This window comes from Cynocephalus volans, chromosome 8, assembly GCF_027409185.1.
Source record: "Cynocephalus volans isolate mCynVol1 chromosome 8, mCynVol1.pri, whole genome shotgun sequence".
Lineage (NCBI taxonomy): Eukaryota > Metazoa > Chordata > Mammalia > Dermoptera > Cynocephalidae > Cynocephalus > Cynocephalus volans.
The window spans coordinates 143248093-143267294 of record NC_084467.1 but is presented as its reverse complement, the minus strand read 5'-3'; the positions used below and the strand labels follow the sequence as shown (position 1 = coordinate 143267294).

At 44.1% G+C, this 19202-nt stretch overlaps 2 protein-coding genes across 2 annotated transcripts in view; one reads left to right on the top strand and one right to left on the bottom strand.

Moving 5' to 3' along the window:
* The window catches only part of RGL1 (ral guanine nucleotide dissociation stimulator like 1), a 117795-nt gene that overhangs the window by 43699 nt on the left and 54894 nt on the right, over positions 1-19202 (bottom strand). Inside the window, exons 5-6 of the mRNA XM_063107083.1 lie at positions 3939-4123; positions 861-985 (exon numbers count right to left, since the gene is read on the bottom strand). Coding sequence (XP_062963153.1) covers positions 861-985; positions 3939-4123 — 310 coding nt within the window. The remainder of the gene's footprint in view (positions 1-860; positions 986-3938; positions 4124-19202) is intronic.
* On the top strand, positions 6852-10793 carry LOC134385167 (liprin-alpha-1-like). Its single transcript, XM_063107082.1, has 2 exons — positions 6852-7772; positions 8583-10793. Exons 1-2 carry the CDS (start codon positions 6852-6854, stop codon positions 10791-10793), a joined length of 3132 nt encoding a protein of 1043 aa, XP_062963152.1.

Below are 19202 nucleotides of genomic sequence, written 5' to 3'. Positions count from 1 at the left end.
CCTGATTTCCAGGTCTTTTCCTAAAAATAATAACCAACAAAGTTTTCCATCTTTCTCTTATGCTATCATCGTGGAACCAAAAGACAAATTTTTTTAAACAAATCAGATTCTCATTTGTACAACGATTCAGTATAATTTGTGTAGGGATTTGTATAAAAGAAAAACACCAGGATTTACTTCATACAGACTATCTGATTTACTTCTGATACCTTACTTGCATCCTCATTAGATGGAAACTCTCCTGCTTTCTCAAAACTCGTAAAGAAGAGCTAAAACCGTTGTGATAATTCCTAAAAGTCTCCTTTAAAAAAAAAAAATGATATAAACTGGTACTTACTAGCTAACACTGAGCTATGAAATGTGACTGACAATCAAATATGTACAGCTAACAAAAATATTCAAACTTCAAAAGTACAGGAAGCACACGTGGAAACAGGCTGCCAGATACGGTCACATGTGGATTTGGTGAATTCATTTTATCCTAACTTATACTTTGACCCTTTACAATCCTCCAAATAAACAGTTCAGATCTTGAAATATTTATGAGTCTGAAGGGAGAGAAACACCCGTGGAACAGGGTAGATTTTGTTTCACTAGGATTAGAATTCTTACTTCCTTCTGTGTGTCTTGAGCTCCAAGTAAAAAGCACCTTCTTCCAGATTTGCAAGAAGAGCTTAGGCCTGAATTATTCAGATGATTGATTCAAGTCATATCTTAACTCTACATTTATAGGCACAGCCTCTCTCAAGGATTCAAAAAGACTTAAAGCATATTGCTCCACTGCGCTCTCCAGGCCACCAATACTGTCACTCCCCCATGTTTAAGTGGAAGCACATCTAAGAAACAAAGAGAAGACATACCGCGTCCATGTAGGTCAGCTGCTCGGCCACGAGGTCCTCCGAGAAGCACGTGAATTCTGCTGACCCTCTGCCCTCCAGCTCCTCCTCCTCTTCCAGGCTGAAGGAGATGGTGTTGGGAAGCCCACCTGTTCACATCCGAAAAAAATCAGTAATTTGGTGTCCGTGTATAAGACCTTGTTTACAGAGTCAAATGGGACCTCTTTAGGAAGAAGAGGGCTAGTCCTTCAGAAAACCCATAGGGAAATAACAGCAGACCATAAATCTGAGCAAAATGGAGGTTTTCCCCAACTCTGCTTGTTCTTAGATTCTTTACTACCTTCAGGGGCCTCATGCTGTCACTTTGACAAACCACAGGTTCCTATGCCAAGGACAGAGCCAGGTTAGGCAAAATCTGGAGAAGCAAAGTGGGGCCCACATTTGGGGTCACCCTCATTGTGGGCACCCTCAAACTCTCTGATCAGCTCTAGGACTAACCCAAGTCATTCCTAAACCCTGACCATGTAATTGTTAATTTCTGGGCCACTTCTAACCAGAAGCCTAGAAGGACTGGGCATGAAGACAGGCCAGGATTTGGGGGTAGAATGGGCCATTGTGGTATCAGAAATACTGACAAAGTCCTCAGAATTCTCTAAATGTTCAGAGTCCCTTTCAGCTTCCACCTAAAGTTAAGTATGCATGAAGCAGCAGAATATAGCCTTAAACTAAATTCATCTGAGCCTTATTACAGACAAGCCCATCAATTAGCAAATTACATGGGGCATAGCCTGAAGAAGTAAGAAAAAAATCACTACCCAGGACTCCAAATAAAAAGCTGAAGGGCCAAGCACCTAAAACAGGCCCTCCAGTCTCCATCTGGAAAAAACCAGAATTGGATGAAGTTTGACTTGAATCCTCAGCCTCCCTTCCCTGGAGGTTTTCCCCAATTCATGGGCTGTTTCTCACCTCATCCCCCTTCAAAAAAAAAGATCTAGTTGCATTCAGTCATATCTCAGCAGAAATTTAAATCAGTTACTACTCCCCCAGAAGAACATTTATATTTTAAAGTTTTTCTCTTTCTTTGCAAGAATGAATGACTTTAAGCATCTTGGATCAAGTGAGGGTAGCTTTTTCTTAGTTTTGTAGGGGAAAGGGAGTGCTAAGTGTGGGCCTACAACACTTCCCTTACCAGGGCAGCATGTGGGTACCTGTCTACTCTGGGGGCAGGTATGCAACTTAAAGATTGCCCCATTACCCCGGAGTTGAAGGTCCTCATGCAAATGGGGACTGGAAGAGGTAGGAGGGGATTACTGCCTAGCCCTGAAGTCTGGGACACAAACGACTGCCAGCTAAAGGAAGCTAAAACACCCCATGACATGGGGGATGTTAAATAGTCTGATTTCATCACTTTCCCTCCACGCAACTCAGGTACTCTCTCATTCAGTGAAGGAATGAGAAATTGGCGGTCTAACGGTTCAGAATGGGCCTGTCATCCCTCTTGCCAGCTACTGTATAGATATGTATCAGCCACCTTGCAAGGCAGAGGCTGACCCACTTCAGCCAAGAAAGGTCTGTGCTACGGCATGATCTCATTCATTCATTCAACAAACACTCATGGCAGCCGCATATATTCGTATGTCTAGAATGTTGCTGTGCATGAAGAGTACACGGTCCTTTCTCTCTGGGGCCTAGTTCATGCCTTCACTGTTTCTGCTTTTCGTTCTCTTCCAGAGGTAAGTAAAAACTTCAAGCACAATTTTACTTTTGAAACATACAGGAGAGCCTGTTGCTTTTGCCGGCATTAAGACTGTGTAAAATAAACACATGGGAACCAAAGCAATCTCCTTCTCCCCTGCCTCGGACTGCCAAATGAGCTCTGCCTTCCAGTCCCTGGGTTGGAAACAATGAGCGACTGGTCTCACCGGTTTTCCTCAATTAGGCACAGAGCCAGGGGCAGCCCCAATGGGGAGAGCTGGGCTCCAACACAGCGTTTTCCACTCCAGCGCAAAGCCAAGCGTGCAGGCCCCGAAGGGAGCTGAGGCCCGCAGCTGGAGGTGTGCCCCTGGTATTCAGACATTCCCAGCAGACAAAGTCATCTGAGATACACAGGATCTGGCAGTCTGCTTGTAATGATGCAACAGCATTTCCCCCTCTCTGCTCCCCCAAATATAAAAATGCAGCAGGTACTGTTAGGAATTTGAGGTTATTTTCTTTGGAGCTGATGCAGCTTCCCTGATCAGTGCCAAGGAATTGCTTCCTTTCCCTCACTGAGGAAATCAGCCATCACTTCAGGGAAATGTCTGTCACAAGCTCCAAGTGGGTCAGCCACCATGGCAACCATCACCAGCACCCCAGGGAGAAGATAAAACGTCATGCTGGAAGCTTGTCCTAACCTCTTTCTGACTTTCTTCAAAGCCTGATAGTTATAAGCACCCCATGACCTAGAATGGTAGCCCCTCCTTTGTCCTTGAAAATGGGGGGTCAATTCCTCAAATAGGAAAAAACAGCCACAGAAACTTCCTTTGCTGAGGCCGTTAGAGATGCTAAACAATGGTAATCTGCTCTGGCAGGGGACACATTAGAGTGATGCTTTCTACCCTGAAGGAGAAACACCTTTTCTGAGCTCTGGGGAGGGCAGGAGCAGAATCAGATTTAATTTCTTGTCTGCTGGATGGGGGTGCTTGTTTACATTTGATAGGAGGAGGAGTTATCAGGCAAACAGTGAAAAGCAAGTTCAGCACGGTACATGTTGATGGTGGAATATAAAAATCTCATCCAGGAGACCCTCTTCTTCTTGGTAACAGAAGAAACCCTAGGAAATTACTTAACTTCTCTCAGCCACAGTTTCCAATGTTTTCTCATCTATAAAATAGGGAGCAAACTAGGTGGTCTTGAAAAACCCCCTCTTTGCTCTAAAGCTGTAAGGCTCTGTAATTAGCACTTCAATAACCTTGAGAATTTTACGCCCATGTCAGTCCTCCAGCAGCTTGTCTTCTGAGGGCACCAAGCTTTCCTAGTCAACCAGTACAGGGAGAGCTTTCCTCCACATGGAGGCTGGAAATCAGAATCTAGCTTTTCCCTGTGAGCAAACGCAGTACTCACTGTCAGTTTCCACTTCTTGCTTCTGAAACTGCTCAAGAAGGTTTTGTGCTCTTCGCTCTGGGTCAGAGCCTGGCATCATCCGTTTGAGGTAATCCAGCAGCTTCTGTAAGCACGGGAAGTGAGGGGGTTCTCGGAAGTCCTCTGCGCATTGGTCAAGCCAGGCCCTCAGGATTGAAGCGATTGCACTGAGAATGAGAAATGGATAATCACTGCACCCAACTGGCTGTGGGCACTCAAAACAAGTCCTGGGCACAGAAGCCTGTCCCGGGCAGACCCTGGGAAAACTTGAGCAGGTGGCCAACAGGTGGTCAATTTATCCAAAAGTTCCTGGAAACATCAATGAATTTTAAGCACCTTAAAACAAGCTGACCACACTTATTAAGTGGTGATTGAGTGGTGAGGGGAGACTGATAAGGTACCAAAAAAAAAAAAAAAAAAGAAGAAACCTAACCTTTGGAAAAACCCATACAGGGCAGAAAAAGACATGTAGAAGACGCTTTTGTGAATCCTGAAATAACTTCAAAGCAATCTGTACACAGTGGGATATGTGGTTTCCAGTTCTGGATTTGCTCAAATCAGAGGCCACAAGATCTACCATACTAATAGTTTAGGAAATAACTGCCTGCCAGTAGGCTGGAAATCCATCTGATGGAAGGAAGTGCCTGGGTTTGGAAAAGATAAATGCATAAATTTAATTTTACAAAGATCTCCAGGGTTTCAACATGAGTACCAAAATATCCCCTTAAAATTATGCTTTTGTTTATGTATTGTAATGATGAATAAGCTAATTATCCTGATTTGGCCATCACATATTATACACAAATATTGATAGTCAACTCTGTCCCCCACAAATACGTATAATCAATTAAGTTTCAATAAAGCAACCAAAAGATAAAGAGAAAAGACCGCTGAATATAAAAAAATCCTTTTGTTTCTCAAATTACAATGAGAAGAATGTCTGAAGAGAGAGAAATAGTAGGGTAGAAAAGTTACATCTCTGAAAAATAAAGGAAAAAAACTTGATAAGGAAAACCACCGTGAAGGTGATTTCCTCTGATGTTTCTACAGGTCACCTGCAGAGTTCACTTTGGGTGAAACAAGGGCCCGGGTCCCAGGGTGAAAGAGACAGAGTCCTTGTGTGTCTACAGCTCCCTCTAGACACGTTACTGATAACACAAGCGTGTTGTCTTAGGTTAGGGGCAGCGCCTCACTCAAGGGCAGAGGCAACCAGCTGAAAGGTAAAGAGGATAACATATTTGGAGTGCGATTATTATTCTATGCTTTATATTCAAAGAAGACTCTACGGACACTCCGGAACCGGGCACATGCTGGGCTGTGTCCTGTGCAGAAGAATAGCGGCCTCATCAGCAGCCACCCACCCCACAGCCCAGGCACATTCGCTGAGGATGGCTGGAAAAGATGACAGGGACCACGAGTTAACCCGCGCATGTTCTATGGACAGAAACAACACCTCATCGTAGCTAAAGACCTAACTGACCAAAAATCTTTCAGCTAGAAAAATCTTTTAGCAAATTTTAAAATTATCATTACCTAATTATACTTCAAACAAATTGTTTATTTAATTTCAAAACTATAACTAAACTAAAAGTTCTTATCCCTCTATGTGAGACTTAGGCTGGGCTTTCACAGGTGTGTCTGACTTTCCCATCTCGGTCTCATACCAAGGAGCAGAACTGTGATCCAGGCATATGCACACGTGTGGGCACACACATGCATACGCATGCACAGATCATGCACACATGTGGGCACATATGCACACACACCCTGAGGCATCCTCCCTGGGACAGATCAATGCAAAGACATCAAATTATACTATTAACTCCAAGAGGCTCTTCCAGTGTCTGGCCACAGGCCGGCCTTAGTGACTGGGGCCAAAGGGACGCGCTCTCGGGGCCACGCGCCGCCCTTCCCCCGGCCCCACGAGCCGGGACCCATCGTGGGTTCTAGAATCCCAGCTGACACAGGCTCCTTGGAAACGGTCGTCAGTGCCTCGTCAGTGCCGTGGTGGCCGGGGCTTCTGCAGCACCTGATTCGGGCACAGAGAGCGGGACGCGGCTGGGCCGGGGGTCAGCCTCACCGTGAGGGGCGCCGGGGGTCCGCCGTGCCCAGACTGCGGCCCGGACCCTCGGGAGCGGCCCCCTTGCCCTCGCCCCGTCTGTGTGTTGGCGACACTTCATCGCCTCTCATCGACTCACGTATCACTTTTCCTTCCCTCCTAGACATCCCCGGCTGTCCGGACCTGCTGGCTCTATTTCCATCGTGGAATTTGACTTTGGGCTGGAAACTGAGGTAAGTTAGGTTGACTGACCAACCATTGGAGAAACCTCTCCCAACCCTTCACGAGTCCCTTCCTTTAGTGCTCACCAAATCCAGCCCAAGAATTCAGGGAGCCGTCAGTCCTTCCCAGGAGCTGACTGCACACATTCCTATAAGACGCCTGATGGGTTCTGTACCTGTCAGTGCTGCTGGCTCTGTGCTCCTTCTATGCTTTTCCTGAAAAGTGACTGGGTGGCGTGTGTGTTTGACTTGCTCTCCCCGCACCGGGAAGTTGGAAAAATAGGTACCTGAAGCACACTTGTTCTCAACAACTAAAAAGTACAGCTTTGCAAACAAAATACTGCTGGGTTTGCTCTTTATGTGAGGGGCAGTCCTCTGGTCTTGACCCCTTCACGGGGTTATTGTCCCCGTGAGTATCTTCATGGTGTGTGTTCCTGCACTTAGTATTTGCCGGTGGATGCTTTCCCAACTTATTTTCATACAAAGTGTAACAGATCTGAGAATAAAGAGGCTGTGAACCTTTCATTTATTAGCTGCAGATACTTATGAAACTGCAGATTTACAGGAACCTGTATTCTGCTCTTAATGATTCTAGTCTGGGTCTTTCATTTCCAGATGATGCGTGAGGTGATGCCAACCATCAGTGAAGCCGAAGGCTCCCCAGGAGGAAGTGGGAGCCATGCGTCCGGCTCCCCTTCACAGGCAGACGCAGATTCACATATAGAACAGTTGATGGTCTCCATCCTAGAAGAAAGGGACCGACTTCTTGACACTCTTAGAGAGACTCAAGAAACGCTGGCATTAACCCAGGGGAAATTACATGATGTTGGTCATGAAAGAGATTCCTTGCAGAGACAGCTCAAAACTGCACTTCCACAGGAGTTTGCTGCACTTACGAAGGAACTGAATGTATGCAGGGAGGAGCTCCTTGAAAGGGAAGGAGAAATTGCTGAACTGAAAGCAGAAAGGAACAACACCAGGCTGCTTTTAGAACATCTGGAATGCCTTGTCTCTAGGCACGAGAGGTCTCTCAGGATGACCGTGGTGAAGAGACAGGCACAGTCCCCAGCAGGTGTGTCCAGCGAAGTCGAAGTGCTCAAAGCACTGAAGTCGTTGTTTGAGCACCACAAAGCTCTGGATGAAAAGATGAGAGAGAGATTACGAGTAGCACTTGAAAGGTGTGGTTTGTTAGAAGAAGAATTAGGTGCCACACACAAAGAGCTAATGATTCTTAAAGAACAGAATAAGCAGAAAAAAACACTAACAGATGGAGCACTTGACATGAACCATGAACAAGAAAATACCCCGAGCACGAATGGAAAGAGATCTTCTGATGGTTCGTTAAGCCACGAGGAGGACCTTGCTAAAGTAATAGAGCTCCAGGAAGTCATAGACAAGCAATTGAGGGAGCAGAGCCAAATGAAAGAGCACCTGGCCGCCCTCTCCAGTCACGTGGCAGAGCTGGAGGAAGATCTCTACACGGCCAGGGAAGACTTGATCAAATCTGAGGAGATGAACTTGAAATTGCAAAGGGACATTTGTGAAGCCAAGGCCCGAAACGAAGACATGGAAGAGAGAATCAGTCACATGACAGAGCTGGAGGAAGATCTCTACACGGCCAGGGAAGACTTGATCAAATCTGAGGAGATGAACTTGAAATTGCAAAGGGACATTCGTGAAGCCATGGTCCAAAACAAAGACATGGAAGAGAGAATCAGTCACGTGGCAGAGCTGGAGGAAGATCTCTACACGGCCAGGGAAGACTTGATCAAATCTGAGGAGATGAACTTGAAATTGCAAAGGGACATTCGTGAAGCCAAGGCCCAAAACGAAGACAAGGAAGAGAGAATCAGTCACGTGGCAGAGCTGGAGGAAGATCTCTACACGGCCAGGGAAGACTTGATCAAATCTGAGGAGATGAACTTGAAATTGCAACAGGACATCCGCGAAGTGATGGCCCAAAACAAAGACATGGAAGAGAGAATCAGTCACGTGGCAGAGCTGGAGGAAGATCTCTACACGGCCAGGGAAGACTTGATCAAATCTGAGGAGATGAACATGAAATTGCAACGGGACATTCGTGAAGCCATGGCCCTAATGGAAGACAAGGAAGAGAGAATCAGTCACATGGCAGAGCTGGAGGAAGATCTCTTCACAGCCAGGGAAGACTTGATCAAATCTGAGGAGATGAACACGAAATTGCAACGGGACATGCGTGAAGCCATGGCCCTAATGGAAGACATGGCAGAGAGAATCAGTCACCTGGCAGAGCTGGAGGAGGATCTCTACATGGCCAGGGAAGACTTGATCAAATCTGAGGAGATGAACACGAAATTGCAATGGGACATTCGAGAAGCCATGGTCCAAAAGGAAGACATGGAAGAGAGAATCACTACTCTTGAAAAATGCTCCCTCGCTGCACAGCGTGAAGCCATGTCTGTGCATGACCTCAATGATAAACTTGAAAATGAAATTGCAAACAAAGACTCTATGCATCGCCAGACTGAGGATAAAAACCGCCAGTTACAGGAACGGCTGGAATTAGTGGAGCAAAAGCTGCAGCAGACCATGAGGAAAGCCGAGACACTCCCGGAGGTGGAGGCGGAGCTGGCGCAGAGGGTGGCAGCGCTCTCGAAGGCTGAAGAGAGACAGGGCAACACTGAAGAAAGGTTAAGACAGATGGAGGCGCAGCTGGAGGAAAAGAACCAAGAACTGCAGCGGGCAAGGCAGAGAGAAAAAATGAATGAAGAGCATAATAGACGTTTATCAGACACTGTTGACAAGCTTCTTTCAGAATCTAATGAGAGGCTCCAGCTTCATCTGAAAGAGAGAATGGCTGCTCTAGAAGATAAGAATTCTCTGTTAGGAGAAGTTGAAAATGCAAAAAACCAATTGGAAGATACACAACATGATAAGGATCAGCTCGTCTTAATCATTGAAGCATTGAGGGCTGAACTAGACCAAATGAGACTAAGAGGTGCTTCACTTCATCATGGCCGACCCCACTTGGGCAGTGTCCCAGATTTCAGGTGTCCTGTGGCAGACAGTCACACAGATTCCTACAGCACCAGTGCAGTGTTGCGGCGCCCCCAGAAAGGCTGCCTAGCTGCTCTACAGGATGAGCCTTCCAAGGTACAAACTCTTAATGAAGAGGATTGGGAACGTGCCCAACAGGCTAGTGTCTTAGCAAATGCAGCACAAGCTTTTGAGAGCGATGTCGAAGTGTCTGATGGTGAAGATGAGGACGCCATGGACGTGAGAAACTCGACAGGCTCCCAGGACGGTCCCGTGAGCAATCCCAGCAGTAGTAACAGCAGCCAGGACTCGTGCCACAAAGCCCCAAAGAAGAAGGGCATCAAGTCCTCTATCGGCCGCTTGTTTGGCAAGAAAGAAAAGGGCCGACCTGGTCAAGCTGGCAAAGAATCATTACGACACCCTGGTGTTTCAAAGACAGATAATGCATCTCAAGATGCCTTGTCACTGAGCAAATTGGGAGGACAGGCTGAAAAAAGTCGTAAACTTCCAAAAAAGCATGAATTGCTCGATGAAGCCCGAAGACAAGGTTTGCCTTTTGCCCAGTGGGATGGGCAGACCGTAGTTGTGTGGTTGGAGCTCTGGGTGGGGATGCCCGCCTGGTATGTGGCTGCCTGCCGAGCCAACGTGAAGAGCGGGGCCATCATGTCGGTCCTGTCGGACACCGAGATCCAGCGTGAGATCGGCATCAGCAACCCCCTGCATAGGCTGAAGCTGAGGCTGGCCATCCAAGAGATCATGGCTCTTACCAGCCCGTCTGCCCCTCCCACGTCGCGAACGACACTCGCATATGGGGACATGAACCACGAGTGGATTGGGAACGAGTGGCTGCCCAGCCTGGGCCTCCCTCAGTACCGCAGCTACTTCATGCAGTGCCTGGTGGACGCCAGGATGCTGGACCACCTGACCAAGAAGGACCTCCACGGGCAGCTGAAAATGGTCGACGGTTTCCACAGAAACAGTTTCCAGTGTGGAATGATGTGCCTGAGAAGATTAAACTATGACCGAAAAGAACTGGAAAGAAAAAGAGAAGAAAGTCAGAATAAAGTAAAAGATGTGCTTGTTTGGAGCAATGATCGAGTGATTCGCTGGATCCTGTCAATTGGCCTTAAAGAATATGCAAACAATCTTTTAGGGAGTGGCGTTCACGGTGCCCTTCTGGCCTTAGATGAAACCTTTGACTTCAACGCACTGGCGCTATTGTTACGGATCCCAACGCGGAATACACAGGCTCGTGCTGTCTTACAAAGAGAATTTAACAACCTTTTGGTCATGGGGACTGACAGAAGTTTTGATGAAGATGATGATAAAAGCTTTAGGAGAGCACCTTCATGGAGAAAAAAATTTAGAGCAAAGGACATTCGTGGCTTAGCTGCTGCATCAGCAGGGACTCTCTCTGCAAACTTGCAGGTTACTTCTTCTATGTCTTCACCCTCCACGCAGCCAAAGAAGATGCAGATGGACGGCAGTGTGTCAGGAACACAGAGGTTGGATTCTCCCACAGTCAGGATTTACTCCTGCTAAAGCCTCCTGCTGTTTACCCACACTACTTCTACAGATGATTACGCAGCATTTTGAATCCAACAAAGACTACATTTTAGAATGCAACGGAATCTTTAATCTCTTAATACTTGTTATATGGACCCTAAGATATTTTATTACAGAGTTTTTAATTAGTGAAAAATTCAGGAATACCATAGAGAAAATATTTTAGAATTTAATGCTTCTTATATTTATGTAAACTTATGACTCTTCATTTATATAGTTACTTACTTTTTCATGGATATCCAGGCTATAAATATCCTTTCAAATCAATTCATGTTCTTATAACTCATTTTAGTTTTTCAAATGAATGTACTGTAATGCTTATATGTATAAACCCTATGGACAAATATAGGGCTTTTGTAAATTATACATTTATTGTAATTATTATTGTTTAATTTTTTAATGATAAACCAGTACAGAGAAGAAAAAATAAATAAATAAATAAATAAAAATTTTTAAAAAGTATTAACTCCAAGAGATGATTCTTGAATGTGAAGACTAAAAAAGTAATTTCAGAAACCAAATGGAAAGATTAAGATTGTGACATAATCTAAACTCAGGAAGGAGAAAAGCCAGGACAGGACCTCCTCTTACAGTCATCTTTGGTGGGTTACAGAGCAAAACTTCTGTCTCAAGGGGAGGTGTAAATCTTGTAAGCACAGGGAGTAGGTGGCCACGGGCAGGAGCCCAAACCAGACAGCCGAGGGGACAACTAGAACTGTGTTGTCCACCTCAGGCACCCTTGGCAATATGCAGAACCATAGTGCATGAGCCTTTTCCAACCCACTGCAGTGGCCCATAGAGGAGGGAAGACATGCTCAGATGGCAACGTGTGCAACCTACTAACGCAGCTTCTAAGGTTTTTCCTTCTAAGAAAACAGACTCCTGGGCAGAATTAATTCGCTAATTAAACGGATACTTATTGAGTACTCTTTATTTATATTTACAAAAACTAATTATTTATGTGATGACTGTCAGAATAGGGAAGTTGAGCCCCATGGAAGCATTTAACTTCAGAGGGAGCTAACCTGGCCAAGGCTTCAGGGAGAGCTTCCCAGAGGAAATAAAGCTAAAGCTGGGATCATAAGGGTTAGGAGGATTCAGCAGGGGGAAGACTCTGGGGCGACAGCAGAGGCAAAGGTCCTGAGGTGGCAGAGAGCCAAACACGAATTTTAAAGAGACTTGAAGAACTGTGTAGCTGAAGAATAGAAAGAGAGGGTAGGAACGGAGCACAATGGGATCTGCTGTACTCATTGATTTCCCAGCCAACGAGAATCACACTTCATAACACTGGTAGAAGATATCAGACAGATGCCTTGGCTGAGAGTATAAGGAAATCATGCAAAACTTCCAGCCACCCTCGGGGACCTTCAGGCACGTAGTGTAGAGCAAGAGTGTTTAGGCAGTAGTTATGCTCAAACCACAGATTTTTAATGAGTGCGGAGATTTTAGCTAAATGTATTAAATCATATTAAAATTCCAGAGATGGTAAAATACTCTAGAATTGGTAAAATGTTTAATAAAAAATTTTCTAGGTATGAAGTCATCTCTACCACGATGTGTAACCTCTAAGCCAAGAAATAAAATTACCACGACAAAACAAAACAAACAAAATCTAATGTACTGGGTCCTTCAGGGAATGAAGGCTAAGTCAACCTTGACACTGACTCTGAGCCAGACCCTCCACCTTGTTCTCTCAGACACAGAACAGTTTCCAACTGTTTCAGGGAGGGTTGTCAGATCGAAGCTGCCTCTGAGACCGCCGGCTAGATAGTATGGAAACATTATTATCTGGACTTGTCAAGGTCATCTTGCATGGCTTTCTTGCATCGTCATACTTTGATACTAGTGCTAAGTAGGGATGATAGCACTGAGAAGGGAAGTGAAGGAGGGAATGAGAGAGAGAGCCAAAGAAATAAATGCAAACAAAGCTAGAGTCAGGTCTAAGCAACAGAGGGTAAGAGTGGGGCAGGGGTCACAGGGCACTTACAGAAGAGAAAAAGCTCCAAGGCAAGGAGGAGGAAGCATAAGGATGCATAGGAAGACACACCGAAATACAGAGTAAATATGGGGAGAGGGCCAAGAGTAGGATGAGATGAGCCTGAAACCAATTACCCATAGTCAAGGTTATTTGCACACCTGACTTTCATTCCCAAACCAAGTACTTAAGGGAAGTATTTTCATTTTCATCAGTGAGAAGGAAGTAGAAGCCACATAGCGTAGAGGTTAAGGCCTGGGTTAAATCCAAGCTCTTTCACTTATTCATTGGATGACCTCGGACACATTCCTTCATTTCTCTATGTCCCCGTCCTCTGCTTTAAAATGGGGATAATAATACATAGAGTCATTATGAGAATTTTAAAAGTTTACACAGACCTTAACACAGGGACTATTCCTACTAAGCAGTCAATAAATTCTAGCTATTATTAAAAAAGGACACCACTAGTCACCAAAATTATCCTTCAAGGACTTCAATACGTCATTCTCTAATTCCCCACAGTCCAAGAAAGGAGTTTTCATATGGAAACAGGCCGCTACTGAGTAAATTGCTGCAGCCTCCTACAGTTTTCACCATTAGAATGTAGTTTGTGTTAGTGAGACAAATGCTACTAAGAAAAGGGAGCAGGTTCACCCTGACGGTCCTGACCAATCTGGTCGTCTTCTCCTTGCCTCACATCCTTCAACCCACCTCCTTCCCCAGGAAACACGTGTAACTTCCACATTTCTAACAGCTGTTTGGGGACCTTGCTCAGGGTGTTTATTCAATAATAAAGCAATAGCCAGGCAAGACAGCACAGTTTAAAGGAAATAATGCCAAATTACAAGATCTCAGAGTAAAAACACTCTACAACATGAGTCACAGCAGTGACACCATACTCTAGTTCTTCGTGTACTTCTGTCGTCTTATTACTGTGACACAGACAAATGTGGTCATTTTCATCATCTGCAAGGCTGCAGGATGAGTGTGCTGTTTACCTTTCTCCAACACGTAGAAAACCTAGGAGACAGTCATGCCACCAATTCATCAATGCTGTTTTACTCTTCCTCAGTTATTAGAACATGAATTTCTGCTCAGGAGCATTCTACCCGTGTCCCTTAAATGCACTGTTTTGTTTTGTTTTGTTTTTTGCAGGGATATTTAAAAGACCATCTCAGGCTCTTTTATGTGGCATATTACTTCTTTCTTATTTTTCTACTTTAAAAAAAATCCCTTTCACATTATAACCTTTAATTCCTCTATATTTGGAGTCGTGAATCTTATTTTTGCTCTGTTCTTCACCCCTCCTTCCTCCTTTTCCCCATTTTTGTTACAACCACTCAGATTAATTTCAATCGCCTGCTTAGGGTATTTGAATTTACTGGAATGAATATTGATTGCAAACTCTCTGAGAAGAATTTTTTAATACACTCCACTGTAAAGTTTCCCAGGCATTAAAGAATCACATCCAACTTTCTTTAACTCAGTTCCCTTTTCTTTAAAGTGTGTCCAATGTCTTAGATTACTACAATTTACATAATCCTTTACCAGTGACTAAAATCTGGTGTCGCTATTTACAACTTCTGGGAAAAGATTAAAAGACACCCATGTCCTGTCATCTGGATGTGTGGAAATGAACACAGAATGATTTCAACAATTCAAAGCGCTACTGTGGTAAAGAGTTTGAGAAAACAAAACTTGGCTTTCCAGAAGGGAAGTGACGAGATTCAATTAAAGAAAAGGAAACAGAAGCTATTTTGACATTATATTAGTCGTTAAATAAAGAAAGAAAGCATCATTTCCTGAGGAGTTTTAAACTTCCTTATGTAAATTTAGACAGATAGATAGGTAGATATCATAATCTCACATACACTTCAAAGAATGAAGACTCATGATGTAAAAGCTCTACATGGTTAATAGCCCTACTTTAAATTCTCTTCACTTCTGAATTCAATGATTGTAATAAATCTGCCCTAGGGAAAATTTCCTTTTTTCTATCTGATTCAGATTTTATTATTCTAAAAGATGGCATTTTCGCGTGTAAAAATGTCAGCAGGAAGGCAGAAAAGGGCACAGGTGGAATGAATGTGGGCAGAGATGTTTTCTTCTGTCATAGGAAGTTGAGTTTCCTGATTCCTAAATAGTGGCCAGTTTGGGGAACCTAGAAGTAGAAACGGCACACTTTCCATGTGGCTGGTCCTCGACCACCTCAGCATTTGACTCACCTAATTATAAGAATGCTATTTTTATATATATTCGCTATTCATAAATAAAGACAAATTACAGCCTCAACACTATATAGCAGAATCTCTTACCTAGACTCTGACATTTAAAGTCAGATCATTCTTTGTTGAGGCAGAGGGGAGTTGTCTTGTGCATTCAAGGATGTTTAGCAGTATCCCTGGCCTCTACCCACTAGATGCCAGCAGCACCTCCCACCAAGGTGAAACAACCAAAACATCTCAGACATTGCCAAATGTCCCCATTGAGAACTATTGCCATATAGCCATGCCACCTACACATCTATCAGCCATCAGGAAGCATTCAATCACTGCTACAAGTCAGATGCCAGAGACCTGGGGTAACCGAGAAATTTGCAATACCTTACACATGGACAGGAGAAGGTACTTCTCTGATTTCCTCTCAGGGCAAATCAGTGACCCCTATCTAGGCACAGAAATGATCAGAAAAAGGATAACTTCTGAAAAAGAACATGGTGAAGTAAAATGAAAAATTATAAAAGGAGAATTGGGGGGGAAACAGTAAGAAATAAGAAAGGGAAATAGAAGGAAGAAAAAGGTCACCAGTGAGAAGAGATTTTAACATTCCAGAATTTGTAGGACAGAGCAACCCATTACAAGATAAAGTGGCATATTTTCATCAGGCATAATTTTTTTAAAATGTAACTCAGTCTGAGGAAAAGGGTCAAGAACTTTCTACCAAGTTATTGTGAGGCTTTGGGAAAGGACCATTGTCTCCAGAGGATGGACCCCTCAGGGGAGTTCTTTGTGAAGGTCTTTGTTAAGGGCTCATATGCTTAAAACTCTAAAACCCTTTAAAACAGCTCAGCCTGGAGTTTCATCCACTTTAGTGTTCCTAGTGTATAATGAATTTGAATGAGACTTTAAATAACGAACACTACTCTTCAAATTCAGGGTACAATCAGTTTTCTTAACTGCTACTTCCCAAAAACTTATTTAATTTCAAAACACCCCCTGGGAAATAGAAAAGCATTGAATATTTTTCAGACTGTTACTCTCCTCTGAGTGTTCAGGTGGTTAATTGGATGGTAGCTCTAGATTTGACTCAGTTCCAAAACATGTGAATAACAACATGCTTATTTCTGAATCTGGTCACAGGTCTAGGTTACACTTAACAAGCTGGCCACTCAATTCTTATAATATCTCCTCTTTAGAATATCCTCAATAATGCCCTTTACACAAAGGTTCTTTTGAAAAACACCTCTAGTCCTATGATTCTCAAACTCTATAGTGTTTAGGAAGGAATCACTTGAGGATCTTGTTAAAATGCAGGTTTGAATCCATTTGGTTTGGGTGAGGCTTGAGATTCTGCATTTCTCAAAAGCTCCCAGGTAATACTGATATCATGGGTTCATGGTCACACTTGGAGTAAGAAGGGTCTAATCCACTCCAAAAAAAATCACCTGTCTGCTTATATTGTTTACTTCCTGTAAAAACATTTTATGCTGTCTGCCCACAGCTTACCAGGGAAAGTCCAAACTCTCTTGCAAGAAATCAAAGCCCTTCACAATATAACTCCAATCTAGCTCCAGCTCCACTGGCTCCCATCAGCCAACATGCACACTATGAAGCAACCACACTAATTCTGTGTTGTTCCCCCAAATTCTACATCCACTGTAATTGGGTCCCAGTGTTCCCTTTGCCTGGAGGCTCTACTGCCAAATCTTCGCCATCCTTCAAGGCCCAGTTCAAACATCACCTCCTCCAAGAGGCCTTCCCCAAACCCTCTAGAAACAAAGTAATTCTTCCTCCCACCACACCTTGCACCTGGCATTCAAATACCTATGCTGGTATATCTGGTTTTCTAAAAAGTTATGACCCATCCAATTAAATTATAAAACTACATGAAGTCTAACTCCTTAACTACAGGAGTTAAAAAGATACTCGGTTTTCCAATGCTCATATCCTTGGCTCCTAAAGAAAGGAATCCATCAATAAATTCTCTGAGGAGTTACAAATTCCACAGGATTATCCCCCATAAAGAATATTTAACACCAGTGGTTTCAGGCACCCAGGCACACAGCCCATCTACTCAAGAACATCACTCCTTGAGAGAAAGAAAGAAACAATCACAGTAATACGCTCAATTTTTAGAAGGAGAGAACAGAATTGTGGTTACTAGAGGTGGAAAGGGGGAGATTAATGAGAAATTAATGAAAAATTGGTTAATGGACACAGAATGATTACATTTTGTAATGCTGAATAAGCTAACTATCCTGATTTGATCATCACACATTGTACACAACTGTTGATAGTCAACTTTGTACCCCACAAATACGTATAATCAATTAAGCTACAATAAAAAAGGTATATATGTGAGGTGACGGATATGTTAATTAGATCGATTAATCTATTTACAATATGCATATATCAAAACATCACATTGTACACCATAAAAACATACAATTTGTATATTATACTTCAATAAAGCTGCAGGAAAAATAAAAAACAACATCACTCCTTCAGTGGCCCCACCCCTGCATCGTGGATGTTTTTCCTAGATCATTCCTATCAGCATAAACGACCTTCCATTTTTAAAAAAACACACATACAAACGGAACTGAGACCACCAGAGGTGGGAGGGGCGCACGGAGGGGGATAGGCAGAAATTGGCAAAGGGCCACAAATAATGTTTACATTGTGCGATGATAAATTTTTTTTTTAAATCTATACAATGAATAAAACCTCCCTTGTCCCCAGATTACCCTTATCCCATTTCTCTACTCTCCTTTACAGCAAAACTTCTCCTTTAACAAGACTCCTGTCCCCATTTCGTCCCCTTCATTCTCTCTTGACCCACAGCTCCATCCATCAAAACCGTGCTTGTTGAGGGTCATCAAAACTGCAGCGTTGCCAGGCAAAGGTCACTTCCCAAACTCCTCTCACTTGATCCATGAGTAGCATTGGACAAAGTGGGTCACTCCCACCCTGAAATCCTTTCTCCAATTGTCTTCTGGGACACAACTTCTTTCTTGTCCTCCACCTCTCCCCACCAGCTATTCTGCTCCAGTCTCCTCTGCCAGACCCTCTACTTTCCTAATTCTAAATGCTGGAGGGAACGAAGGCTCAGTCTTTGCACCTCTCTTTTCTACCTACACTTGGTCCCCAGGAGGCCACCTCCAGCCCCATAGCTTTAAATACATGTATAAAGTAAGGATGCCCACAATTATACCACCGCTCCAGACCTCTCCCTGAAATCTAGACTCCTCCAATTACCTCAAAATTCATATATCTGAGACTAAACTATTGACTCATACCCCCCTCCAAACCTGCCCCCCCCCACAGTCCTTCTATTCTCATGAAGCCGAGGTTCTGTTCTGTCAGGTGCTCCCACCACAGCCCTGGGAGGAACCCGGGCCTCCTCTCGCTCTCACGTGGCCCATCCACTCCAGCACAAGCTGCCAACAGCACCTTCCAGATCTCAGCAGAAGCTGAGCATCTCCACTGCTACTACTTGGGGCCACAGTACCATCAGCCCTTGCCTGGGCCCTTGGAAGAGTTGTAACCAGGCTCCCTGCCCCTGTCCCCACTGCCACAGTCTATTTTCCACACAGAATCCCAGCAAGCCTTTTAAAATATAAGTCAGGCCACAGCACCGTTGTCAAAAGCTTCTAAGCACTTCTTACCTTCCTCTGAATCGACTTCACTGTCCTCCCCCAAGTCCTGGGAGTAGCCCCGTGATCTGGGCCCCACCACCTACAGATCTCATCCCCCAACACTTGCCGCTTCCCTCCCTCTGCTCCAGCCTCACTCACTGCCTGCTGTTTCTGGAACGCTGTTCCTGCCTCAGAGCCTTTCCCACGCTCTCTCTGCCTGGATATTCACAAGGCTCAGCCCACACCTCATCCAGGTGTGCTCCTGTATCACCAGACCAGAGAGCCCATTCCTGGCACCCTGTATGAAACCCCACTCTCCGTCGCGATCCAGTGCCTTTACTCTGCTTCATTCCTCACCTTTCTGTGTGTATTCTTTGTCTCTCTGCTAAAACACAAACTTCGCAAGAGCTGGGAGTTGTTTATTTTGTTCACTTGTTTATTTTATATCCCTTAGCGCAGTGCCTAGCAAATAGTAGATGCTCAATACATTTTTACTGGATGAATAAATGAATATTGTTAGATAATCAAAAAGTCTGTGTTTGCATGCATTATG